Source organism: Perca fluviatilis, chromosome 5 (genome assembly GCF_010015445.1).
Source record: "Perca fluviatilis chromosome 5, GENO_Pfluv_1.0, whole genome shotgun sequence".
Classification (NCBI taxonomy): Eukaryota; Metazoa; Chordata; class Actinopteri; order Perciformes; family Percidae; genus Perca; species Perca fluviatilis.
Genome location: NC_053116.1, coordinates 15,071,921 through 15,094,397, shown reverse-complemented (window position 1 = coordinate 15,094,397; position 22,477 = coordinate 15,071,921). Strand labels below are relative to the sequence as shown.

At 39.9% G+C, this 22,477-nt stretch overlaps 3 protein-coding genes across 8 annotated transcripts in view; 1 reads left to right on the top strand and 2 right to left on the bottom strand.

Moving 5' to 3' along the window:
• kcnk15 (potassium channel, subfamily K, member 15) overlaps positions 1 to 5,977 on the bottom strand; it is a 26,764-nt gene extending 20,787 nt beyond the window's left edge. Inside the window, exons 1-2 of the mRNA XM_039800894.1 lie at positions 5,890 to 5,977; positions 4,372 to 4,433 (exon numbers count right to left, since the gene is read on the bottom strand). The gene's annotated coding sequence lies outside the window, so the exon portion shown is untranslated. The remainder of the gene's footprint in view (positions 1 to 4,371; positions 4,434 to 5,889) is intronic.
• Positions 360 to 17,569, top strand: col9a3 (collagen, type IX, alpha 3). 2 transcript variants are annotated; one of them, XM_039800885.1, is made up of 32 exons: positions 360 to 607; positions 1,521 to 1,589; positions 2,974 to 3,009; positions 3,718 to 3,789; positions 3,989 to 4,042; positions 5,961 to 5,996; positions 6,548 to 6,571; positions 6,786 to 6,839; positions 8,714 to 8,767; positions 8,936 to 8,977; positions 9,091 to 9,147; positions 9,303 to 9,356; positions 9,530 to 9,583; positions 9,708 to 9,761; positions 9,874 to 9,927; positions 10,051 to 10,104; positions 10,186 to 10,239; positions 10,327 to 10,380; positions 10,497 to 10,550; positions 10,667 to 10,711; positions 10,809 to 10,862; positions 10,997 to 11,050; positions 11,723 to 11,776; positions 11,906 to 11,977; positions 12,720 to 12,755; positions 13,028 to 13,072; positions 13,616 to 13,648; positions 14,315 to 14,461; positions 14,597 to 14,651; positions 14,753 to 14,935; positions 15,859 to 15,936; positions 16,419 to 17,569. In XM_039800885.1, exons 1-32 carry the CDS (start codon positions 542 to 544, stop codon positions 16,601 to 16,603), a joined length of 2,037 nt encoding a protein of 678 aa, XP_039656819.1. In that variant the 5' UTR covers positions 360 to 541; the 3' UTR covers positions 16,604 to 17,569. The 2 variants fall into 2 exon arrangements, with proteins under 2 accessions (XP_039656819.1, XP_039656821.1); XM_039800887.1 differs by lacking the exons at positions 360 to 607; positions 1,521 to 1,589 and having other exon boundaries at positions 6,553 to 6,571.
• LOC120559274 (transcription factor-like 5 protein) lies at positions 17,453 to 22,477 on the bottom strand. Of its 5 annotated transcripts, none has more exons than XM_039800889.1 (7): positions 22,339 to 22,477; positions 21,222 to 21,792; positions 20,970 to 21,126; positions 20,717 to 20,867; positions 20,410 to 20,596; positions 18,955 to 19,096; positions 17,453 to 18,449 (listed from the first exon to the last, which is right to left on the bottom strand). In XM_039800889.1, exons 2-7 carry the CDS (start codon positions 21,782 to 21,784, stop codon positions 18,324 to 18,326), a joined length of 1,326 nt encoding a protein of 441 aa, XP_039656823.1. In that variant the 5' UTR covers positions 21,785 to 21,792; positions 22,339 to 22,477; the 3' UTR covers positions 17,453 to 18,323. The 5 variants fall into 5 exon arrangements, with proteins under 5 accessions (XP_039656823.1, XP_039656826.1, XP_039656824.1 ...); XM_039800892.1 differs by lacking the exon at positions 22,339 to 22,477 and having other exon boundaries at positions 21,222 to 21,610; positions 21,700 to 22,327; XM_039800890.1 differs by lacking the exon at positions 22,339 to 22,477 and adding an exon at positions 22,239 to 22,326.

Genomic DNA, 22,477 nt, shown 5'->3' with positions numbered 1-22,477 from the left:
TTGACAGATTCAGCTCAGGATGTCTTGGCCTCCATTACTTCAATTTACAGTCTCTTGAGAGTCCCTAAACTTCATGGAAGTGTAGGCCTAATAGCCTACTAAATTGTCGAAGTGTCCTTTAAGTCATCGCACCTCTACACAGTAGTAACTGAAACATTATTTCTATTTACCTTGCAGACATTAAGGATTTGTGTTTTAGGTCACTTTCTAATTGGTCAAAGCACGAACCCCTGCTCCGCATATGTTTAACGTTTTTAGCTCAGCCCACTTTCTTGGTGTCCGAAACTGTTTTGCCTCCGCTTGCTTGCTGCCTCCCTCACTCCTCGTCACCCCTCACCCCTGAGTGCAGTGCGCCACACTGAGTTCAGCCCCATTCGGCTGGAGACTCGGGTTTATCTGGAACCTGAGGAGGCCACTCTGTGCGCCGTGTGGTAAAGGAAGGCTGCGTTGCGGACGCTGGGGGGGAGTGAGAGAGGACCTGGAACCGGGGATTTGACCTTTTCTGCAAAAACTCTGGTTTGTGAGGGCGAGCGAAGGAGCCATGGCGGTGTTCTCTGCGCTTTGGGTGCTCTTACTGTGCCAGCTTTTGACATCATCCTCAGCCCAGGTAAGAGTGATCAAGTGCTGCATCCATCCTTTCATTTAGCCGTCTGCATCGTATCTTAATGCGATGTGTTTTTTGCTGGTTTTCATGTATTAGCATAGCTATTGCGAAAACTCACTGTAACCTGCGGGTCCACCTATTGATAATAAAGGATATGTCTTGTGTTGATAGTGATGATGACAGTCGCTCTATTTTACAGCTGATTTAGCCCTGACCTGCATGCTCTCCACCCTAAAACTCTACTTTCAAGTGCTCTTTATTCTTCTCGTACAGTTATCAGCGACTGAATGTTTGTGGTATTGTGTCTTTCTGGTTCTGTAGGCCTTTTTTACTTTCCAATATCAGCCTAATCGTGTGCAGGTGGATGTGCCTTTCGCACTGTTTGGTTAAATTGGGGTTATGTTATCCCCTGAACCTGTGGAATGCACGGATTGGAGAGCAGCGCCACAGCGCACAATGCCACTTCTGTTCACTCAGGCTTCCGGAGCAGTAACTCATTTTGAAAGTCGTCAGTGAAATAAGTTTATTTTGTTTAGATGAACTTGAATGACTTAATTAGATTTATTTGTTTACATAGAAATCTAGTTTAACCTTCCTCTTCTGCGTAAAGTAAGATTTAAAGCGTCTTTACGCACAATGAAAACCATGATGAACTATAGTTGCATCTTGGTTTTCATTAGGTTGCAGTTGAATTGAATTTATGTAGTTAATATCTTTAGAATTATTGATTTTGTTCATTTTGTCCTGAGTAAAATTTTACTGATATTGAATACTGTTGAGGCAAAAATATACCAAACATTTGTCACCACTTTCTATTTTAGTCACTTCATGTCAAACCATAACCTACTCATGTATACAGTATGTGTGGTGTTAAAGGAACAGAGGATGCATTGATTTTGATACATTTGTTTTGCAGAGGCCAGGCCCCAGAGGAGCTTCTGGGACACCAGGACCCTTAGGTGCACCGGGAAAGGATGGCACTGATGTGAGTTGACCAGACTCCAACAGCTTCCTTTGACTTTAAAACTAATGTGCCTTATAATTGTGGCCTATTCAAGATTTAACTAACTCCAGTTAGTAGATAATAAAATAATAATACAAAATAAAAGATGTTAGCGCCTCATTTGATTGGGGGTTTTCTTTCTGTGAGTAATTAACCGATTTATTTTCCTCATCTTTTAAGAAAAATGGGATGTCAAGTTACAGCTCAAGATTACCAAAACATTTAATAATTAGTGCCACAGTGGACAGCTCAGTGACTTCACCTCTTTTTCATGTTGTATTTCAAAAATTGAAATTCCTACTCAGTTGCCTTTGGTAGAAAGTGTTTTCTTTGTGCATAAATGCGGCAGAAATGTTCCTAGATGTTAGTTTTTAATCACACTGACTCCTCCCAAAGCCCCTCCTACGAGTATGAAATCATTATCGTGGATGTCAGGTAGGCAGGGTTTAAACGTGTGTCTACTAGATAGAGTTCTGTGGGTAAAAAATATATAACTGGCTGGTTAATTATCCTTTCCTATTAACCCTTCCAAGCTTAGATTATATTCATACTGTGAATAGCTCAGCTTCTTTTTTGGTCATAAAACCCTCATACAGTGTAATGTCACTCAGCCTAATATGTGTGGATTTCCATTATTGTATCTCATCAATAAATGTGGACAATACAAGAACAATCTAATGAAATTTAAGCGGACACACTCCTTACCCTTTATGGGGTTTGCTGGTGTGTAGGATAGGATGTTGTGGTAAACAAGTATGAGGTAAAAATGATGTGATGAGACTTTAATTTGTGCAAATTAAAAAGGAAATTGGATTACAGGGAAGCCAGTTAAAAAGAAAAAAACTTTGGTAACAACGTTAAACTCCTTGTACATCCTTTATATTTAGGTCTCTGATTTTTAAAATAACTCTTATGTTAAATAAAAAAAACATTGTTGTCAAGCCATGTCAGGAAACCATTAGTTGTGATTATTTTTGGGACTCCAGTAAAGTTTAGGCACACAGAGGGCCCATTCATACATTCCCCAACCCTGTGAGACCATCTAGAGTTTCACCTCACACCTCCTCCCTGCACCTTCAGCCCCCCTGTACAAACCAAGCTGAAGCTTTTATCATGTAACCAGTCAGTTTAATAGAGTTTGTTCTTCCCCCAGTCTCTGCGGAAGCTACACAGCATGTCCTATGTACTGAAGAAGATCAGAGACTCTCTGCTTTAGCCACTTCAATATTTCGGTTGTTGGTATTACACTAAGTTATTGAAGGATTTGAATCAAGATCTCCGTCTCTATAATCAAACACTGTAGTCTCTCAAAGTGCGGACATGTTTTGTCTGGCTATATTACTTACATTTTCTTTCTCATTAACAGGGCAAACCTGGACCTGCTGGGCTGCCAGGGAAATCTGTAAGTTTTACAACACGTCTGGTCAGTTTTACTTAGGTACTGTATGAAACTTATTGAGGTGGATATGAATATTTCACTTTGTAAAAAAGCAAGGCCCTCCACAGTGTTATGTTTTCTTTGAGCCCTCCTCTTGACTTAGAAAAACAGCTGCAACACCCTTCCCACAACGTGTCAAAATAGTATACAAGTGTTAAATCGGTACAACCGTGTATCCCAATTTAAACCTTAAAATATTACTGTAAGTGTACACGTTAATAAAATCCTGATACAGAAACAGAACTGTTGTCTTCTCAAAGTAGTCTTTTTGATGCAGATATTTCTTTAACTATATTTCAAAGAAAGCCTGAAATAAAATGTAAACTTAGGATGAGAAAAAAAGACCCTCCACTGCTCTTCCAAAAAAGTCAGACTGTCCTGCTTTCAGCCATAAGTAAAATTGCAATACCCTCTCTCTTTTCTGACCCCGTTTTCCACCCTAATGATTTTTGCACAGTCCCTGATATGAACCATAATTCCAATTTGTCTTAAAGGGCTTTACATCTGTAAATATACAGCATGATACTCTCCATCCTTAAACCCTTGATTCAGATAAGGTTTTTTTTTTTTTCCTTTCATTTGGCTGATGAAATAAGAATTGATATTAGAATTGTTTTCTTGGGTAGATAAATGATTTATTGTGCACTACTTCATAAATCTCTGTCTGTGTAGGGTCCTAAAGGGAAACCAGGGATACCAGGGACAGCAGGAAAACCAGGCCTGCCAGGACTTCCAGGAGTGGACGTAAGTGTCCTATCAACACACACAGACTATTCTCACACATACATCAACACACAATCTTTTGTCTATGTCAAAGGATGTCAGGAAACAATGCCTAGACAGAATGTAGTATATGAAAGTGAAATGATTATTGATTGATGTTTAAAATAACAGCAGAGCACGAGCCAATGACGTGTAACAGAATCATATGCTTCGTCTTCAGGGTTTGACAGGTCCTGATGGTCCTGCTGGGAAAGATGGACCCCCAGGGGAATCAGTAAGTGTGTCTTAGTCTTTTGATCTTTCTGGGATGCTTATGTTAGGCTTAAAGATGCACCCAATTTAATTAATGAGCTTATCTACTACAAACTACCCCCCTAGTAAGACACATATGTATGCAGAAACACTGCATGTTGATTGGCTGCTGTTATATAAAGATATTTAAGGGGGTCTAACAGGGACAAGGCCTGTGTTTCCTCTGTCAGCATGGATTTGTCTAGCCGGCTCACCCTCTTGGTGGGAATATTTTTAATGAGGGATCAGAATCGGATTTATTTCTTGCTGCTTCCCTAATCCGGCCCGGAATGCACACAGTTTCCCACCAACCTGTGAGACTGTAGGGGATGATGATCTGATGCCCAGACGCTGAGGGAAACTGGTATTATCCTCTGAGAGACACAAGAAAAGACAGAATCACAACACATACATCTGCACTGCTACATCTTATGATTTCACTGGAAGACACATTAAATGTAAGATATGAAAGAATAAAGATTGGAGGGACCTCCGCTGTAAGGCTGCAAATTCACCCCCCCCCAGCAATTCAACTAATTAGCCAACCTAATGAGGAAACTTTCCGTCAACCAGTGTCCCTAATTACTTCGATTACTACACTGTCATGGCTGGTTCACAGTGCTGAAGAGTCGTTCAAAGACACACAGGATCAAACTGGTGGAGTTTGAGATGGAGAATAAGCTGGCGTGCACCACTAATCTGCTAACAGTAATGACTGTTCCATTTTCTCTACACAATACAGTTTTAATATTGTATTTACAAGCAGATTTTTTTAAGCTACCTCCCATTTGTTTGTTGATGATTTGTGTACCAGTATACTTTGTTGTCTAGTTTGCACACAGGAATTGAGGAATGCAGTGAATAAGTAACATCACTGCGTTAGGCCTGTTTTTTGCCCTCTCAGGCAACACAAATACAGCTGTGAGGGAGGTAAACAAAGAGTTATAGGAGGAGAAAGGATCATGGGGGTTAGAAATAAGAAGGTGGGGCGCCACAGGTTACTGACCGGAATAATACTGTAGATGCAACATGTAAACAAACTAAAGTCAGTGGACTAAAGATGAGAAGTATCTCAGATCAAAAATACTTGTTATTGTGTCCTCCACAGCTAACAATACTAAGTAAATGAATTGTTATGGGATTTTACAACCAAACTACATATGCAATCAAAGTCATTGATTTTGAGAGGAAATAAATAGAAAGGATTATTTTAATTGATCGCAATAATCACCAAGATGCAGACATTTTCTCCTCTCAGTAGCTAACAAGTATTTGTGATCTACATTCTCATGACGTACAGCAGAAAAGGTCTTATCCAAATGACTACATATCAGCTTCCTTTTCTTTTGAGTAATTGTTTTTGAATAATTGATTTGCTAATAACGTATTTGATACCAAGTCTATTTTCAACACTGATTGCCATACAATGAGAATTGTTTTAACCTATTAAGTATTTATAGAATATAAGATAAAGTAATCTATAGCAACAAAACGCCTTTTTCCTTATTGTTGTCTAGCTAGAATGTGACTAGCAATGGTGTCAAGCACAACACACATTAATACACAAAGCCTTATAGTAACCACCCTTACGATAACTAAAAAGAGCTGTTGATGGCAGCCCCCCATGCAGAACATAAACAAACTCTCAGACAAATTTGAATCTGTTAATATAGTTTGAATTGTACACAGTAAACAATTGCTCCATGTACTATAATAAAAAAGGAACAAATATGGTCATTAATGTGCATATGTTATTTAACAAGCCCAAATTTCAGCTAACTATAAGGCAAAACCACACATTGATAAGCATAGTGTTCAAACGGTACATACGTAAAACTCAAAGTTTCTTTTGTTTGATTATGTCGGAGAGACTGATTGGTATTTTGCCTTGCTCTCTACAGGGTGACCCTGGACCTCCTGGGCCACCTGGACCTCCTGTAAGTACCCCCACATACTATGCAACACCTAAGAAATATCACAGAGGTACACAACAGTCAGTTCTTCCAGTCCTCAGACGGGTCTCCGTCTACATTGACCATATTCGCCTGAAACACTTCGCATTTGTTGATGCTTTACCATATATACCACCTTATCCCTACACCAATCAGAGCAAAAACAGTTACTCCTTTTCAGACTGCACTGGATCATTTTAAGTTTAGAGAATCAAGTTCTGTAATTGTGCATGTGTGGAATCAGATCTGTTAACACAGCTCTAATCAGACTAGGTAGCCCCCAGCTGACATAAAGGTAATGAGGACACTTTTGAAAGTGACAGTGTCACATATTGTCACATTAACATTCAAGATTATAGTTTGCTCTGATTAAACTTCACTGCAAAATTGCATATTCACCTCACAGCAACAACCTGGTACAAACTTTCAAAGCAGATCTAATGCAGTTACACATCACGTGGTGGATATTGATGTGAGCAAATCGAATCATTCCCTTGGTGTTTGTGACTTAATTTGCCTTCCTGTGTCTTCCGTAGGGCAGAGGGAGACCAGGAGCTGCAGTGAGTACACAGCACTGTCTTTTTATAGCATTCTTATGTGCGGACAGGAGATTGTGATGTATTTGTATCATCCTTACATATATCACTATAACTTGTTTTATCATCCTGAGACAGCATGCTTGTACAAATTAGACAATGTTGTAGCCTTGATTGTGCGCTAGATCTACACACGTACTCCGATGTCTTGCACACACCCAGTGTCTTTTGTTTCCAGGGACTACCTGGAACCAATGGGTTGCCAGGCGGAGTCGGACCCCAGGGTCCAGCGGTAAGTATCTGATCTCTCCAATTAGACTTCCTGTCATCCTCATGAAGCCACATCCTCTGATTCAATGTAATAGTCAAATTATTCCAGTTATCTATTACATCTTTGATTTAATACCCAACTGGCCACAGAAAATGTAATGTATTAGGTGAATAGGGAATGTGAGCAAAATCCATACACAAGCCTCCGCAGCAGAAACAGTAAATCTGATACTGATTGAGATCCAGCTGTTTTTTTAACTCACCGCTCTGCTGGAATCAACCAGCACAACATTGCCCTAAATGTCCATACAACATAGCAGGACCAGTAGGATAAGAATAACCACTGGAGAGGAATTGACTGGCCCAGTGTCTACTGGGTCACACTTTATTTGGATTATCCAATGCTCAGGCTCAGTTTCTGTGTAATTAAAAGCTTACTCAGTTTCACAAGACCCTAAACTATTATTAGCAGCAGTGTGAAGGTATTTTTTTTTTTCGGGGTCAGAATTCATCTTATGGTTGGGGTTCACATTAAAAATACAGTTTGGGCCAGTATTAGCAAAAAAAAGATGCATATTCTAAACTTGACATGATGTCAATTAGATTATTATTGTCTGATCAGGGAGTATAAAGTTGACTGGACCATAGAGCTTCTAGCTGATTTGCACATTAAACACAAGGATCCAAGAGCATTGAACTATTCATTGAGTAAGGGGAATGGATGAATAGATGGATAGGTGAATGATTTTCAAAACAAATCCATATATTGCCATGCATACCATAACTAAGAATAAACAAAAAGTAAATATATTCCATTATTAATGCATAGACTTTTTAGAAGAAAGCCTTTAAGCCTTCATCAGGATGCTAATTAGAGCAGACATAAGTACATACAGGATAACAGAATATACAACCACTTTTTCCTCCAAATGTAAACTGTAAAATGTAAAGGATACGTAGCATGTAGACATAACTCATAAAGTCATCTCAAACAAAATGGCAGAATCATTTCAAACAAACTTACTGGCATTGCAGCATGGTCTCAGACAAAGGATTGGAACAGAACACACCCAGCCCTTATATAACCTCCCCTTCTCTAAACTCCTCCCCTGCGCATTGGCAGGTGAATCTCTCTACCCGCTCCTAGTCTCACAGAATTAACATTCAAGCTTAAGATTTTTGAACAATTAGGATTGTTGTCAGGGTTACCATAGTATAGAGACCTTTAGCTCTACATTTAGTTGAGTAGTAAAGTAGTAAAAGATCCCCTCCACACGTTTCAAGATGATACAAATACACTTACTTGGAATAATAATTTGTGTCTGATATGGTTTTCCAGAAAAAAAGTTCATTACCTTGTTAAAAATTCTTAGAATTACATCTACTCCGTCTCCCTTGTTGAGGAATATCTCCTACTTCACTGGAAAGTCCATTCTCTGTGTATGTGTGCTGGAGGTTTCCAGTTTCCACATCACACTTTGCAACCTGTAAATTGCATGTTGGACCACGATTGACTGCCAAACTAGTTGAGCGCAGAGGTGAGGTAAGGTGAGCGCAGAGAAAATGTCCCCCCTTCAACAGATGAATTAGAAAACCGTTGTCCAGTGTCAAACTCTACGCAAACACCATTCTGCACAATAAATGGTCAAACATCCAAGTTAAGTGACAATTAGCAAAACTGTCAGTTTTTCTGAGCGGAGGGGGACTTTAGGTGTTACTCTTCCCTAAGGGACGACCACAACTGATTGTGATACCTGTGACCAGATGACTTCACTTAGCTGAGATGTTGCAGATTGAATCTAAGTTCGATTAAAATCAGGAAAAACTCTCTTCACTGATTTTAAACCAAGGTGCTGAAGATGCTACTAATCTTGGTGCTATCTATCCATTTCTCAGGGTTTGGAGGGTCTTCCAGGACTTCCTGGACCTTCTGGCCCTGATGGACCACCAGTAAGTGCAGTTAAAATTATTATTATTATTATTATTATTATTATTATCATTTGATAACTGGTGCTGCCGGTACAATATACAATATAGTCAAAGAATGTATTCTTAAACCGCCACCCAGTGGATTCACAGATCTCTCTTAATGTGTGTTGTCATTCCTCCTTCTGTCAGGGACTTCCCGGTACTCTTCATGATCTTAGCGGTGACCTTCTGGTAAGTTTTCAATCGTGCACAAGTGAGAGCAGCATAATGACAGTAAATTGAACATGCGTCCCCTGCATACAGTGAGTTTAGAGTCCTTAGTGTGCCGTCTCTGTCCTCTTCAGTGTCCCGCCATCTGCCCCCCTGGTCCCTCTGGTGCTTCTGGGATGCCAGGATTCAAGGTAAATATAGCTTGTCATGGTTCTTGTTAGATTTGTTCTGCTCAATAGATCCGTGGGAATATACACAACTCATGTCACCCTGCAACCTCAAAATACGTTTCCTCGTGCACACTCATCGTGTCTATATTCAAGTCTGTGTATTTCTCCTCATGTAGGGTCACACAGGCCATAAAGGAGACAAGGGAGAGCTTGGCAAAAATGGAGAGAAGGTGAGTTTATTATGTGACAGATATTTTGACCATTGTCCGTGATATAATGTGGCTAATGGGGTTCAATAATAATGTTATCAGCCTAGTATGTGCAAAATATTGGTTTTATTGTTTTATTACTTCATGTAATTTGGTGTTTTGTTGCCATCCTAAGTGACCTGTTCTTTTTCTAGGGTGACAGTGGTCTACCTGGCCCACCAGGTATTCCTGGGACTGTGGGTCTGCAGGTGAGTTACATAAACATGAATCTTTAGTCCGTTAACATATTTAGTACAGCTTACCCAGGCATTAAAAAAAAAACATCATGAGTGTTTTAAAGTGCCTTCACGATGCTCTTATGCTGTGTTTCAGGGCCCGCGTGGTCTCAGAGGTTTACAAGGCCCAATGGGAGCTGTAGGAGACAGAGTAAGCAACTTTTAGAACATGACCACTACTTCCTTGTTCAGCTTCTTATCACTCACAATGCAGATAGAATTTGTGTACTTATATGTTTCCTTTGACCTTCCTTTGTCTCTAGGGCCTGCCTGGTTTCAGAGGCAAACCTGGCATCGCCGGCATCATTGGAAAGACAGTGAGTCTCTCCTTGTTTGTAACACACTTGAAATAAAAACAGTGTTTGGTAGTAGTTTACAGCCAGAATAGACGGCTGGTCCCATCAATGAATAGCTGTGTGTGTTTCATCTGATGTCTCCAGGGTGACGCCGGAGAAAAGGGACCACAGGGTTTCAGAGGACCCAAAGGAGAAATTGTAAGTAAACAACTTTAATTTGTGACTATTAGTTTCACAAATAAGGATGTATAAATGACACTCTAATGTGTCTTTCAACAGGGTAAAATTGGTCCCAAAGGAGGTCCTGGAGGAGCCGGACCCAAAGGGGAGCCTGTGAGTGCATATCTGATTACAAATTATACATTTTTAATATACATCACCTCATAGAACCATGAGGATTATATGTGATGTCTTCTACAGGGTATTCCTGGCAGAGATGGCAAAGATGGTACACCAGGGTTAGATGGCGAGAAGGTAAGTCGAACCTTTTTTTTTCTGCAAGCTTTGGGCTTGAATTAGTTGTGAGTCCACATAAAGTGATTGTGTGAGTAAAGCTGATTTCACAGTCACTGTGGTGTCTGTGTTGATAGGGTGATGCTGGACGCCATGGGGTAGTTGGAGAGAAAGGACCAAATGGACTCCCTGTGAGTATTTTGAAACAGATTTGGGCGTTTCCTGTCTTATTGACAATGAAGGATGTTATTTAAATCTAGTCTAAGTAGCAGTTTGATTGTAACACACACTTTCTTTTCTGTTCCAGGGTCTACAAGGAAAGGCTGGTGCAAAGGGGTCCAAAGGAGGAGTTGTGAGTATTACATGGAAATAGAAACAGACTTTAACCTTAAAACTGAGATCAGGACCATGGAGGACAACTTTTATTTTCTCCCTTTCTTTTACACCAGGGTGATCCCGGGAAGGCTGGGGAGACAGGACCTTCTGGAGAGCCAGGTATTCCTGTATGTATCTGATGGGCTTTTTTTTGGGAGGGGAGGGTAACAGCCTCACTGACATGTCACTTAGCCCCACAATGTTGCGTCTGGACTCTAAACTTTCCTGACTTGTCCACACCATCTTTCGTCTCCTCCCTCAGGGTGACATCGGCATCCCAGGAGAGAGGGGGATAGCAGGACCCAGAGGAGTGGCAGTAAGTGAATGCTTACACTAGCAACTAAGGCTATATCAAGCTGTTGTCAAATTGCTAGAAAAGCTTCAGAAGCATATATTACAAGGCATTTAATAAAAAATATTTGCCCCATTTAGAAGCCAAATTATTAGACTCTCTGCTGCACTGCAAATTTAACCAATTTACAGAATTTAGACTCAGTTTCCAACACTTTAAAGTGCAGTTCTAACAACTAGTGTGGATATCTGAATGCACCATGACTGAAAAAGAAATGCAATGAATGTAAAGCACCCATCTTAAAAGACCACAATGCATAGCAGCATAAGATAAAACTGGAATAGCAGAATAATAAACTACTGCCCTTCGAAGTTAATGATATTCTACAGTACTGCGGCTGATTCAGTAGCCTGCTAAGGCGGAGTTAGGAATGAAGGGCCAGTGATGAGAGCCAGGTATTCATAAAGGAGGAATTCATAAACAGAGAGGGCTTTGTTTTTCACATCAGACCCTGCGTCCAAGAAAAAAAGAGATAGAACAGCATGGGAATTACACACTTCTCTCACACAATGCCCTGCATAATGAATCATACTTATTTTTTATGTTCTGCATCTCTGAATTTCCGTTACTATTCAGTTTGTTTTACTACCGTGAGCTCTTCCTATAGGATTACATGACAATGTCTGTTTCCAACAGGGAGGTATTGGACCAGTGGGCAACCCTGGGCCTCAGGGAGTGAAAGGCTTCCAGGTCAGTCGCATTACATCACCAACCATAATCGTATTTGTTTTTCATTTTTTGGTTAACTCACTGTGTGTGTGTGTGTTTGTGTTGTGTGTGTGTGTGTGTGTGTGTGTGTGTGTGTGTGTGTGTACACAGGGGGTAAACGGAGCCTTGGGGGATCCAGGTCTTCCAGGTCCAACAGGAATCCGTGGAGAGTTTGGTGAAAGGGTGAGTTTGACGTGTGTGACAATATGTCCCAGGATTTAACGTCACCCACTGTAATCCATCATACAGTATAGGGCTCTAACTTTCTTATAATTATAACAAATATATTCTCCCCATTATAATCGATTCATCTACCAGTTAGTTTCTCAATTAATCGATTAGTCATTCGGCCCATGAAATGTCAGAAAATAGCAAAGCCTTTACTCTTTCATAGAAGACTAAGAAAAAAGAGGCTGGGACCCGAGAATTTGGGCATTTGTTTTTACAAAAATGACTCAAAACGATGATCAAAAAGATGCCGAATAAGTCAATTTTCTGTCAATTGACTAATCAATGAATTGAATCAATCCAGCTCTAATACACTATGTCAAACAATAACAACAACAAAAACAGGTAAAGACACCAAAAAAAATCTTCATTAAGGGTCACTCTTTCAAATTCAAACATGAGATGCACACACAAACAGATATGTAACTATCCAGGTACTGTATGTCAAGAAGCAGGTCATCCCACCTCAGTCTCAGTGGTATGAACTCAAACTGCAGCCGAGAGAGCTCAAACACAAAAAGGCCTCCTGTTCAGAACAATGGCGGTATTTATATCGCTCCTGGTTCCCCTCAACCAGCCAACCTCACTTCCCTTCATCCCCCTACTTTCTGCCACAGCTGCCCTTCCACAAATATCTCTACATGGCTCTCATTTATTCTCTCTCTCTCTCTCTCTCTCTCTGTTTCCAACCCTATAGGGTCCAGTTGGAGCATCTGGAGCTAAAGGAGACATGGTAAATATTTAAGTCAAAGTTCAAGCTGGTCAACAGATCATACAGTATGATCTCCACTGAATGCCCTTTGACAATCCTCAACCAGCTTTTTTAAGTTTGTAATAGACGGGAATAAAAAAAAAAAAAGAATCTCAATTATGATGCTGAAACTCTTTAATTAAGAGATCAATGAATTTTCTTAGGCAGGTACTAACGAAGAGAAAAGGCATACAAACAAAAACTGGAGTTGTGAGATCGAATGAAATAATTCAGATATTCTGTTGTCTCTATAGGGTGTGGCAGGAAGTGATGGTTTACCAGGAGAGAATGGCGAACCTGTGAGTATTTTCTTACATTGCGCTGTCCGATCAGAATCCAAACACACGCAGTATTAGTGATCTCGAGACCCATTACTTCAGTCAGCAGTGATTAGTTTTACAATTGGAGAGATGGAGAGAACACATTACACCTATTTTAAAGTCTTAACATTGGTATCCTGTCGGTTTTTGAATCGATACATATTTTTACTTGCACCAGCCTATTTGGCCCCTCAGATTCTCTGGCACGAGTATTTTCAATACTTCTGGTGAGGCAACTTTCAGTTTTTCTGCTGCCCAAGAGAGCAGCTGAAAGTTGTGCTATCTTTAAACGTAAAGTGTACAATCTATCTGTTTAGCCTGGTGGCTTTTAATTAGAATGTTTTATGTTATTATATTATTTTGTATTTTTTTTTTTTTTTGTTTTTTTTGATTGTTCTAAACTGTTTAACTAAACTGTATATAAGTGTAAAAAAAGTGTACTGTATGTGCTGTGTAACATTTCGTAATGTCACGTCATTTCACTTATGTCAAACTAAACACACAGTATGTCCTGATTTTCAGGGTCCTTTTGGCCCAGTTGGACAAAAAGGAGAGGTGAGTTACATCAATGTTTTCATTTACTGTTACTTATGTGTCCTCTGACACTTTTGCAGTGTTTCATAACTCCACTTAGACCTGCTCCCTCCAAACCAGTTCTCTAGACACAGTAGATGTCCTTCTGTTAGCACAAAAATAGTTGGATCAGATGTTGTGTGTGGGTGTAATTAGCAGCACAAGTTTGTGTCAGCTCCCTCATTAAACCTAAAAAATGGAGTCTAGCTCTGAGCTGTTGCCCACTCGTCAAAATCATTGCACGTGATTCTGCTTCACATTCCAGGTTTAATAGGATTAATTAGAGATGGGTATTGCTGCTTTAGCTTTATTGGCCTGTTCGCTGCTACCGCCACAAGGGAGAGACGAGTCCCATTAAGCCGCAGCAAAATTTATGTAATTAGAGACACCGTACTGATGAGCCTCACTCTCGTAGTTCCATTTACCGTTTGTTGTGCTCGTTTTGTTGTAATTATCAAGCAACGAGACGCCATATGAATCCGCCACCGCATTGTCTCAACAGACCCAGTTTGCAACTTGGTTGGCGTTTAGTCAGCAATCAAATCAAAGGCTTATGGATGTTTTTAGCTCCAGTTTGGAAGAAATTGATTTCTTAATTTTTGCAAAGATCTAATGAGTTATTTAACGGTTAATTCTTGTTGATTATAGGCTGGAAAGCGGGGTGAACTGGGACCTAAGGGTGTGACAGGCCCACAAGGAGAGCTTGGGGCTAGAGGGCCTCCAGGAAAACAAGGAATTATGGGCTTCCAAGGGGAGCAGGGTCTGCCTGGAATTGCAGGAAAGACCGGTGTACCCGTGAGTGTTTTTATTTTTTAATCTGTAAAAAGCCTGTGATTGATTGATGCATATTAAATAGTTATGTTGATGTTTTCTAATGAACTGCCTGAATGAGCCTACACTTTAAAAATGTCTCATCAATTTGTGTTTCAGGGTAAACTGGCGAGTGAGCAGCACATCAGAGAGCTGTGTGGCTCAATGATCGATGGTGTGACATCTTAACTAATTCATCTTTTTCCTGTAATTCACCCTAGTGTTGAAGAAAAGGTAAGCTGGATAATTGACCCTCTGGTGTTTTCTATCGCGCAGACCAGATTGCACAGCTGGCGGCTAACCTTCGAAGACCCCTGGCCCCTGGAATGGTGGGCCGCCCCGGCCCTGCAGGGCTTCCAGGAAAGCCTGGAGTTGTTGGCTCTATTGGGCATCCAGGTTCCCGTGGACCACCAGGGTACAGAGGCCTGCCAGGAGAACTCGGAGACCCAGGTCCCAGAGGTATGAAAATTAAAATCAGTATGGACCTTTTATCTATTGGTAAAAGCGCCTCTTCAGTTGTACAATGACATGATCTAACTGGGAGGGACCTCCGCCAAGGCCATGCCCTATCTCGCAATGTTAACAAAAGTGAAACATAATTAGTGTATCCACCCTGTGATTCGGATCTGCTCCTAGGCAGAGGTTATAATAATAATAATAACTAAATCAATGGTGTAAGGCCCTGTACTCAAAATCCTTCCTAAGTGAAAGTGCAGTATTAGCATTAGTTTTATTAGCAACATGTAAGTATCAAAAGTAAAAGTACTCGTTCTGCAAAAAATGTCCCCTGTGACTGACGTATATATGACATTATTAGATTAATAGTGATACATCAGTGTAGTACATTGCTAGTCTAAAATGTTTTACATACAGTCAAGTAGTTCGGTCCAGTGAGTATCAACCTAGGGGCCGGGCCCAGTCCAAAGGACCACAATATTAATCTGAGGGGTCGTGAGAAGTTGATGACTCTACCTGTTTGGGCCTTGAACAGTTATTGAAATTAAACCATCTGATGAGTTTAGAGGGGGAATCATCCTTTGGTGGAACTGCTAACTACTCATGGGCATCTTGAACAAGGGGCCCCAACTAGACACTACATATTTGTTACAAGTCACAAGCCAATAGGTTTAGGAACCGCCAGTTTCACCTTAAACAGTCTTCTGTATTTTATAAGTTTATCATTTTTGTTATGTCAAGTCTTAATCGAAAAGTAAGAACTATTGTTGTCAAATAAATGAAGTAAAAATAAAAAGTACATATCTCCTTCTGAAATGCAGTAAACGCAAAGATGAAAGTACTTAAGTAAAGTCATAAAATACAGTACTTGAGTAAATGCACTTAGTTTATTTCCACCACTGAGTAATGTTCTGCTTTCACAACAGGTGATGTTGGTGAGCAAGGTGATAAGGGATCTATTGGCAAAGCCATCGACGGGCCCACTGGAGACCAAGGATACCAAGGTGTGTGGTTTATACAGTACACGCTAATTAGAGCTTGAGCTAATTGGAGCTACGACGTTGTCACCATCAGATTTAAAGTTACTTTACTAAACATAAAGACCTCACTCATGGCAGACATTTTGACTTGTCAAATACAGATTGTACCTTATAAAAATAAGAATCGCTGCATTCCATTACAGTGTGCCAGTTCCAGGCCACACACACTTGAATGGTTTACTGGCACAAACGGAAGAGCCATCATTAATGTTATTAGTTACACATTTTCCTGCTATGACAAGTCAAAATGTGGCAATGTGAGAAAAGTCTATTGTGGTATAATTTGTACTTTTTCATTGACATCAAACAAGACACACAACAAGGTATAATATTTGATGCAAAACTGTAGGATATATTTTCTCATCTTAAAATACTAGTCTGTTACAAAACCGTTAAAAGAACTGCAGCACTTTGCCTTTGGCTCACTACCTGTATGCTGTCAACAGGTCTTCCAGGGGTACCTGGAATTGTTAAAGATGGCCGTGATGGATCTCCAGGAGATCCAGGTGAGCCTGGAGAGCCAGGCAGGGTAGGTAGGACTGGGCACCAGGGAACTCCTGGAATCTGTGATACATCAGCCTGCCAGGGAGCATCGGTCGCTGGAAAATCCTCCAACCCCAAAAACCATTAAACATGACTTCCTGTAACCTGATGCCATCCACCCCAATGTGGAAGGGTGATAAGTGAGGGAAGGAAGGAATGAAAGAAGAAAGTGATCACAAAAAAAATGTCCTCTTTATTTAAATACATGTATCACAAGATGGCAAGAGTAACATCAAACAGATGTGATATTTTGAGAGGAATAGAGGAACATCCCAGGAGTGACATGAATACCAGAGCAACTGAAAGACAAAAACATCAAGATGACGTTCAGAAATAAAGTGGACAGAGGCACGGAAGAGTCCAAGAGAACAACTGCATTGCTCCAAATACTACAGTATAACTAGACTTGACTTGCAAACAACTGGAAAATGATTGATGAGTCCTTTTGTGTATAAAACTTTGTACATGTTGTTTCCATGCCACCGTTACCTTGGTTAACATCCTTCTGACAGATGACACTAAAAACAACAGTGATTGACTGAAGTGAATGTGCATGTATCATGGCCCATCAACAGGTGTCACAGGTGTTACCTCAACATACAAGCTTACAGTGTAAAATATGGAAATAGGTGACAGAGTTAAAAAGCCTCTGTCAAGGAGCTGTGTATGTATTATAAAAGGAATAAAAAACACAAATACCCAGGTGCCTTAAAATGTGTAGATTAATGCATTTTTTTTTTTTTTTTTTTTTTTTTTACAGCATCTTTGTTTTTTTTTTAATTGCATGTAAAGTTGATTCTCTGTATTTGAGAATCAAAAACAAAATGAAACTTGTGGATGCATAAATCAGACATTGTAAAATAAATTTCTAAATCTTAGAAGCAAAGTAATTTTTTTCTTCTTTTGTTTTTTAAAAATCTACAATGACCACATCCACTATGTACTACCAGTGCTTAAATACTATTTATTATTTGTGGGTGACTGTTGTATGTACAGTAAGATGCTACAGCGACATGTTGTAAGAAAGAACAAATAAAGCCACTTTTCAGTAAAACATTACTCTTCTCTACATATCAACACATCAAATGAACAGTCTGTATGTCAGAGTAATATGCTTGACACCATGAAAGTCAAGTAATCCCATTAATTTACAAGGTAGCAAGACATATTTTTATGATATAATTCAAGTATTTAAGTCCATTTACACTTACAGATATGATTAAAGAATAAATGTTTGTGGACAAGAAAACTGAACTGAACATACTGTATGAACATTTTTTTCCGTTAAAAAAACGTGAAAATAAACAAAATTTGAATTAAGCATATAAAAGCTGCACATATTAAAATTAGCTAAATGTATGATCGCTGAATAGTTTAAATATTATCATTATGGCACTATCTCAGCTGTTTTCAAAGGGAAACAGTGCCATCTGTGTATGACTAACATTTTTTTACCGATTTTTACAAATGTTAGCTCTCGGGGGGGTGGGGGGGGGGAATAATATATCAGCGTTAGAATAAATGGCATGGCGCTTCCAACACTAGCCTGATGCTGTGTTGTTTTGAGATGCAGCTGGAGAAAACTGCTCATTTTTTTGCATCACATGGCCTGTGACTAGAATCCTTCCACTTTCTAAATCTGTAGTCAGAAGCAGAGTTCCTCTTGAAAGGGCACTTTTTGTCATTTAAAAAGTTACAACAAATTGCCCTGACCCATAGCCAGACCTCAGGGGACAACCCAAGCTTGAATTTTAAATTAAAATGTACTTAAATATCTGGCTGATGTATTGGATGAAGTAGTAAGAGGGTCATTGCTCTACCCCAAGAGGAATGCTCAGTGTCTCGTCCATCTCCCGGTGGATTGGGTCCTGGCATGAAGAAGGGCTGGATTTTAGAAAGTGTCCTTTCCCATCAGTGAATGCCTTCTGAAACTCCTGTAAAGGGGGAGAATAGCAAATGATTGTGGTCAACAATAGATAGTACCAATATTATATTATTTTAATTATGTGCCCATAATTAAACCCATAAATAATTATTACTCCAGGTGGTGGCGGCGGTCGTGGTGTTGCACACAGTCAGCATAATGTAGTGGATTGTTTGAATTTGCTACCATGTATATTTTAGTATGCCTATGTAAATCATAGGCATACTAAAAAATCAGTTTCCTACATGAAAAAAAACTGGATAATACATCACAGTAAAATATAAAGTTTATATGATTGTATACTGTAAAAATAAGAAGAACTTGATTTGAACTCTCTTAAAAAACTGAAGCCATATAAAGTCAGCTGCATTATTTATTACTCAGGCAGCAGGAGGGAATGTGATTTCAGCTCTTATCTTACAGCCCCAGATTTCAAGTCTCAAATAATTCAGTTGCAGGATGATCAAGCCAAACTGCTTTACAATAATCAATGTTTTAACTCAACACAAACGTACCTCTCTGAAGGTGTCTCCATACGTTTTATTGATGTATCTGAGGAAGGCAGTGGTCCACTGCAGGGTGGTGACTTTGTCTGTATCCGACTCACAGAATGGCACTAGCATGTTCAGCTCATCACAGTACAAACGAATCCTCTTCCTGTGAAGAAGCACAGACAATACAAATGTTTATAGTCTATAGTATAGTTTAGTGTCTCTCAAACTTTACTGACCCTGCAACCCCGTTCTTTAGATCCTGAAGTCTCAGTGGCTTACAGAAGACATCATGACATCTGTCTGGGGCTGCAATAAATTATTACTCTCATCATAAATTAATCTGCAGGAGTAGTTCCTTGAATAATCAATTAATCGTTTGGTCTATGAAACATCAGAAAACTGCACAACACAGTATCCTAGAGCACAAGGTAATGTCATCAAATGTCTCCAATACCCCAAAATATTCAATTTACTATAATGTAAGGCCAACAAACGTTGGGAATTCTCACAATTGAGAACCTGAAGCCAGCAAATGTTTGGCATTTGTGCTTAAAGCTATAGTGCGTAGTTTCTCCCCCATGAGGAATTTTAAGTAATGGCAACAATTCTGTCGTTGCATCCACATGACACAAGCCTTCTGTGACCCCGCACCACCCCCACCCCTCCTACACACAGTTGCTAGTTAGATAAGGAGGACAAGGAGGATTCAAAAAAAACATGGTGGACTCTTCAGAAGAGGGTATTATCTTCCATCGAGTTTCTGCGCGCTAAAGTCACCAGACGACACCTATTCCTGAACATAGCCATACTGAGAAATACAGAGTTTTGTGGAAGTGATTTGGCAATGGCTTGAATGTAACGGACGTTCATCAATAAAAAAAAGTAACACACCAAAGCTTTAAAAATGACTTAAGCAATTAATCGATTATCAAAATAGTTGCTGACTAATTTTCTTTTGATCAACTAAACGATGACTCAACTAATTATTGCAGCTCTATACCTATATTACCCTATTTCATTCATTTTCACAATATCTGCATAATATCTGCGTATTAAGCAACTACACATTACACACACATTAGGTCACAACCCCAAAGATGATACATTCTGTTTAAAGAAGTACAGATGGGCTTTTCTTTTGTGTTTTATAGTCACAGTATAGAGAGACAGGCAGCATGGGCAGAGAGAGGGGGGTTTATTATGTGGGGAACAGTGACCAGTGAGTGAATGAGGGGAGTCATTTTGGACACAGTCTGTAGTGTCCGTCAGGCACACACACTTTAAAATGTTTAACTAACATTATATCACATCCCAATATAATATATTTGACTGTGACTATGGGCCAGAATGAAAACATCAAGTTGTGATTAAAGTACATTAATATTTATATTCAGTATAAAGAGTATTTCAGAACACCACTGTAGCAAATTGTGGAGGGTGTAGAGACAACTTCAGCTGTTGGTAATAGCTGCTCACCTGCGTTCCCTCTCCTTACAGTTGTGTCTCTCCCTGCGCTGGATAAGTGACATATGAGATCGAACTCTTTTCCTGGCGCTGCTCCCTGATTCTCCAGCAGAGTCTGGGGCAGCCAAAGCAGCCTTGATGGATTGAGAGCTGTGGGTGCTACCATGCTTTCTGAAGGCAGCAACTGTCACTGCATCATCTATGAAAAACACAAGTGTATAAATTAGACACAAACTTGTGTATAAGTGTAATAATGCCGGCAACAACAACAGCAACACTTTTTTTGAAATAAGATTAGGTTTGGGTTACGGATTATTACTTTCTATGTTCATCAACTGCTGCTCCTCTGTTGAGTTGCTGTCACTTGTATAGTGAGCTTTAACATCCCTCTCTGGGCGGAAATTAAATGAAAAACTCTTGGGGATGATTAATCCCTGGTGCTTGTTAGGTTCAACCATGTGGCCAATCACCTGAGGTTAAAACAGGAAGAAAAAAAGGATGGAACAATTAATTCTGCCTGTGCAATCTATTAAGCTGGAGGAAAGTGCATTCTGATATTTTTTTCATCATACTTGTTCACACATGTTGGTGACTGGGTTAAATACACCCCCTACAAACGGGCTGGGAACCTCAAAAGAGTTTGCTCTGTCAGCTTTCATCCACTTATGCATCTGAGGGTGTATAACTGCCTCTTGAGACTCTGCAGACTGCTGAAGTATCGTCAAAAAACTGAAACACAACAGAGATTTTGCACATTCCATAAAAATGAGCATTATGGGGATATTTACAAAAAAATAGCAATGCACTATATCAGTGACACGTACTTGCTGAGAACTGCAGACTGAATATCTTGCTGTCTTGGGGTGTCAGCAGACATGGAGTTAAACCTTTTCTCCAAGCAAACTCTAGCAGCGGATCGCTTCTGTGAAGATGTGCTGCCGTTGGTGTGTGGTTCAGTTGGGCTGTTTTCACCTCTGATTCTGGCTAGCACAAAACCCGGGACCTCTCCATAAGAAGCTGGAGTCTTTTCTCCTGGCATCACCAGACAGTGATCATCAGTTGAAGTTGATAGGTCAATAGCTTGAGTGGTTGTGATGGGTGAAACCACTGTGGATCCAGTGGTGTCTTTAACCATCACTGTAGCAGGGTGAGATCTGGCATCTGGTAGATCTGGAGGGGCAATGTGTGCCTCCATATGTGCCTGGATAAGGTGCTGAAGGTGTGTATATTCAAACTCTGACATCTCCATTAGACCCAGCTCAGGTACCAACATCTGTCCATGATCATGTGTCAAACACCCACCTTGGCTCAAAATCACCCCAACTGGATCACAGTGTTCTTTGGACGAAGGTGATATAAGGGTTTTACAAGATAAAAATGATGCCATTCTCCACTCTAGAGATGTGATGGAGATCAGGAAAAATATTACTTGTCTTATATTTACACCAGAACAGACTAACGTTATAGCTAACGTAGCTAACTAACTACAGTAACGTTACGTTAACCGACTTCTAGCTAGCTAGCTAACTGTGGTGTGCCCTTGAAGCTGACTTGTCCAAACTATTAACGTTGACGTTAATAAAATGAACTAACGTGTTGTACTTGTAATTAGCCTAAACAAACTAACATGGTAGCTAAATACTGACATTAAACAACTTATTCACAACTCCAAGCTGTCAGTCGTGGTCAAATGGTCCGTAGGTAATTAATACAAAAGCTAGCTCGTGACTTTACGTTAAAGTTAGCGAACGAGGAACTTTTAAGCTAACGTTAGTACATTTGAAAAGACGTTGGCATACGCTAACGTTAACATCTAGCTAGCTAGGTAAATAAATACAAACATTTTCAATAGTCAATTAATAAGTCGTCGTGTTTATACGGGTTGGACTCTAAACAAGCTGCAGCTCTCTCTGTGGGCCTGCTCTTGAGTCTTCAACTTACTTTAATGTCAACGCCTTGACCAATGGCCGCGGTTAGTAATTTACGTTGGTGTCCAACTCTCGGACGTAGTTACGCTTTTTGACTGTCAACTTGATAACGTTAGCCTTTTGGTATTTTCAGTTCCATTAGATGCTACTAC